Genomic DNA, 4,560 nt, shown 5'->3' on the forward strand with positions numbered 1-4,560 from the left:
TGTTGACCAGGATGGTCTCGATCTCTTGACCTCGTGATCCACCCGCCTCGGCCTCCCAAAGTGCTGGGATTACAGGCTTGAGCCACCGCGCCCGGCCGTGGTGCTTCTAATATATACCCAAACTTAGGAGCATCAGACTTTTAAGGGTTCCTCAGCTCAAGATTCTAAGATGTGCTGGGCACAGTGGCTCACGCCTGTAATCCTGGCACTTTGGGAGGCCAAGACAGGTGGATCACAAGGTCAAGAGATTGAGACCATCCTGGCCAACATGGTGAAACCCCGTTTCTACTAAAAATACAAAAATTAGCTGGGTGTGGTGGTGCACACCTGTAGTCCCAGCGACTCGGGAGGCTGAGGCAGGAGAACCGCTTGAACCCGGGAGGCGGAGGTTGCAGTGAGCTGAGATCACACCACTGAACTCCAGCCTGGTGACAGAGCGAGACTCCGTTTCAAAAAAGAAAAAAAAAAAAAAGATTCTAAGATGCTTGGCTTGGCTTCTTGAAGAGAGGCTAGGACCTGGTCTCTGCCTTTTGGGTACAAAGATTAATTTTCAGAGGAAAGGGAGGAACAGTGATCTGAGCACAGCCCCCTCTTTACCCCACCTTGGACCCTGGCCAGCTGGCCTTGAGAAGGCATCTAATGTGATACCTCTGCTACACTGTAGCACTAGACATTGGGTGCCTTCTGTTCCAGTGGAAACATTGCTGCTATTGCTTTTCTTCCTTCCTGTACCTAGTAACCAGTTGGGATTCCCAGGTGGCCTGTCCTATTTCTGTGTCCTGACCCAAGGCTGAGACAATGGCTCTGTATAAGAATACAAGACACACGAAGTCTGCACTTTTTCCTGCACCCTGTCCCCAGATTCCCTCACCGGTACCTTACCTGAGTTGTTGCTACCTCACCCCCAAGGGCTCTCTCTCCCTTGTCCTTTTCCTGCTTCTAAAATTGTTCATGTTGGCTGGGCACAGTGGGTCATGGCTGTAATCCCACCACTTTGGGAGGCTGAGGCAGGCAGGACTGCTTGACCCCAAGAGGTTAGGATGCAGTGAGCCATGATTGCACCACTGCACTCCACTCGGGCTCATAAAATAAAAAATTGGAAGGCCAAGGTGGGCAGATCACAAGGTCAGGAGATCGAGACCATCCTGGCCAACATGGTGAAACCCTGTCTCTACTAAAAATACAAAAATTAGCTGGGCATGGTGGTGAGTGCCTGTAATCCCAGCTACTCAGGAGGCTGAGGCAGGAGAATCGCTTGAACCAGGGAGTCGGAGGTTGCAGTGAGCTGAGAATGCCCCACTGCACTCCAGCCTAGTGACAGAGCGACTCCCTCTTTTTTATTTTTTTTGAGACAGAGTCTCACTGTGTTGCCCAAGCTGCAGTGCAGTGGTGAGATCTCAGCTCACTGCAACTTCCACCTCCCAGTTTCGAGCAATTCTCATGCTTCAGCCTCCTGAGTAGCTGGGATCACAGGCACACACCACCACGCCCAGCTAATTTTTTGTGTGTTTTTGGTAGAGATGGGGTTTCACCATGTTGGACAGGCTGGTCTTGAACATCTGACCTTGTAATCCACCCGCCTCAGCCTCCCAAAGTGCTGGTGTTACAGGCGTGAGCCACCGCACCCAGTGGGGACTCTGTCTCACGAAAAATAAAAAATAAATAAAAGTAAAAAATTGTCTAATCGTTCATGTCTCTTGGCCTTCAGGCCCAATGCCACAAAAACTGAGGCAAAGGCAGTTCATCATGTTTCCATTCCCTCATCCCTTTGCCCTGTCTTTGTGATTATATATGTGTGTATCAAGGAGTAGTGGTTCTGGCAGACACCAAGACTCACCAGGGTTGTACAAGGCACTGGGGCTACGGTGCCTGCTCTGGGCAGGATGTGGGCATGAGCATCAAAGGGCAGCTCACTGACCATGCAGGCATCAGGTACCATAAATGCTGGGCTCCACTGATCTGGAGTAGACACAGGTAGCCGGGAGAAAGGAGACGGGAGCAGCAGGGTCTGGGTATCGGCACAGGTTGGGTAAACTCCCTTAACCCCATGGTTAGAGCCAGTCCCAAAGGGCCATTTTCCCCTTCCCATGAAGAACACTGACCTAGCTGGATGGAGATGAGGCCTACATTTGGCCCAGCTTCCTCCTGCATCCTCTCCAGGGCCCCTGCCTCATAGACAACCTCATAGAGGGCAGGAGAACTGGTTGCCCTGGGGGCAGGAGGACTGTCTGGACGGCAGGGGTCCTCAGAGATGCCACTGTCACTGCCAGGAGATGCTTCTGAGCAGTACACCTCATTGGGATCAATGAAAAGCTTCAGGAAATCTTCAGGCTCACTCTCTTGAAGGCCCTACAGTAGGAAAAGGTTATATATATGTGCAGGGAGGTATTGTGGAAGTCCTACCTGACACCAGTCTTATGCTTCATTTTCAGTCCTTTCACTGCTTGGGCAGGGGGATAGTTATTATACAACTTACATCTATTTTGGGAGTGGTCCGTTTTCAGACCTGTCTCCACATGGGAGCCGAGGCCTCTTATCACAGAGTTGTGTCCCAACCCCACCGCCACTCCCACTGGTCACACTCACACAGCCATGGTCTCCACTGGACTTCCAGCCTTGCGATCCTTGTTCCTGTACCCTAGTCACTGGAACCTCTGGAGGGGGGCAGTGAAGTCCCAGCTCCAGAACGGATCCTGCTGAGAAGATATCCTCTGGGGGTTCCAGCCACGTGTCTAGCAGGTCAGGGATTCCGAGATCCATGTTTCTGCGAGAAGGCATGTGGGACCAAGGGTTGCAGAAAGGGAGTGATGGCTGCTCCCTACCCCCTACAGCTTCGGGGCTCCTCTGCTCCCTCTTCCATTATCCAACCCCCGCCCCTCACCCGTCCTCTGGATATTTCACCTTCAGCCCTATTCCTCAGGTTCAGACAAACAGACCCTCCAAGCATTACCTGTTCTGAAGAGTTCAGCCCTGTCAAGCCAGCGTAGCCCGTTGACCGCCCATAACACTACACCTTTTCTTCCAGGATCTCGTATCCTGGACCTGCCCAGCCAAACCCCGCCCAGCCTTACACTAGAAAAGTGGGTGCCACCTTGTCAGGAGCCACGATAGGGCCGCTATATCTGGGTGTAGGGGACTAAGATTCTGAGCGTCCACAGACGGAATTTAAGAAGTACGTAGCCGCGCCCTTTCTGCCTCAGTTTCTCTTAGGTATAGTAAATAGTCCTGAGGGTTTGGTGTCTCCTAGCGGAAGAATAGAGAGAAAGCTGTGACTGGGGAACAGGACACTTGAATGCCTGTTCTCTAATCCTCGATTTTGCAAGAGGGAGATCATGGCAGGGTTGTAAACAAAGGCGGAAGGAGTTAAGAGACCTGCGAGTTTACTGGGGCATCCCCTCGCTCACCGCGTGGCGCTCTTCCCAAAGCTGAGTCCTGATTGGAGGCTAAAGACTTAGGTTTCGGAGGGGCAGGATATCGAGCCAATGGCACTACCCTCTGAAGGCCGCCTCCTCAGTAACTGGTCAGAGACAGGTAGGCTGTCAGAGGAGTCAGGCCAATGGGGCCGCAGTTCTTTTTTTTCTTCATTCTTATTTTTGGAGACAGGGTCTCACTTTGTCTCGAAGGCTGGAGTGCGGTGGCGGGATCACGGTTTCATGCAGCCCCCGACCTCCGGGCTCAGGCGATTCTCCCGCTTTAGCACAGGCGCGCGCCACCGCGTCCGACCCGCGGGACTTATTTGTCAGGCGGGGATTGGGTTCTGCCAGACCAAAGGGAGGGGTAAGCGCCAGAATATGAACCGCAGGGAAGCTGGGGGAAAGCTCCGAGAAACCCGGAGCAGCCTGGTTTGTCTTTGCCCGCCACGTGACTCGGAAGTTCGGGTTTCACTCTGGCAGGGAGTCAACTGCCCGCAGACTCCAGTGGAGCGGCGAGTCTCGCTCGGCAGGCGGCAGGCGCGCGATAGAGGTTTCCCCGGTCCGCAATCTGAGCAGTGTGCCACTGATGGAGAACTGCAGCTGCGCGCACACGCTCCTGCACGCTGCTCATTCACCGAGAGACAAGGAGCAGGAAAACTGCAACAAGTTAAAAAGGCTTTTGCGTTTGCTTTGTTGTCTTGTTTGCATAGTTACCGGCAACATTATGTCCCACATTTGTATAGTTTACAAAATGTTTTCATAAACATTGTTCTCTTACTTAATCTGTAGCAGCTCTAAGGCACACAGGGCGGGTAATATTTTGCAAATTTAACCTATGAGGAGGCAGATCCATGACTAGAAAGTCGGGATCACGAGGTTAGGATCATGCTGAAACCTCATCTCTACTAAAAATACAAAAAATTAGCCGGGTGTGGTGGCACGTGCTGTATTCCCAGCTACTCGGGAGGCTGAGGCAGGAGAATCGCTTGAACCCAGGAGGTGGAGGTGCAGTGAGCCGAGATTGTGCCATTGCACTCCAACCTGGGTAACACAGCGATACTCCTTCTCGAAAAAAAGAAATATAGAGAGAGAGAGCACTCGGGCAAAACTCAGGATTGATTTTTTTTTTTTTTTTTTTTTTTTTTTT

The 4,560-nt window shown here is 52.0% G+C and overlaps 1 protein-coding gene across 2 annotated transcripts in view; it reads right to left on the reverse strand.

The window, feature by feature from the left end:
- CREB3L4 (cAMP responsive element binding protein 3 like 4) overlaps nt 1–4,351 on the reverse strand; it is an 8,065-nt gene extending 3,714 nt beyond the window's left edge. Inside the window, exons 1-4 of one of the 2 annotated variants that reach the window (XM_032265105.1) lie at nt 2,951–4,350; nt 2,587–2,764; nt 2,103–2,349; nt 1,838–1,959 (exon numbers count right to left, since the gene is read on the reverse strand). In XM_032265105.1, the coding sequence (XP_032120996.1) occupies nt 1,838–1,959; nt 2,103–2,349; nt 2,587–2,760 (543 nt within the window). In that variant the 5' untranslated portion in view covers nt 2,761–2,764; nt 2,951–4,350. Of the gene's footprint in view, nt 1–1,837; nt 1,960–2,102; nt 2,350–2,586; nt 2,765–2,950 lie in introns of both variants that reach the window. The other variant, XM_032265106.1, reaches the window with a different exon arrangement.
- Nucleotides 4,352–4,560: the final 209 nt, after the last annotated feature.

The sequence above is a fragment of the Sapajus apella genome, unplaced genomic scaffold (assembly GCF_009761245.1).
Source record: "Sapajus apella isolate SASKATOON/1434 unplaced genomic scaffold, GSC_monkey_1.0 scaffold148, whole genome shotgun sequence".
Lineage (NCBI taxonomy): Eukaryota > Metazoa > Chordata > Mammalia > Primates > Cebidae > Sapajus > Sapajus apella.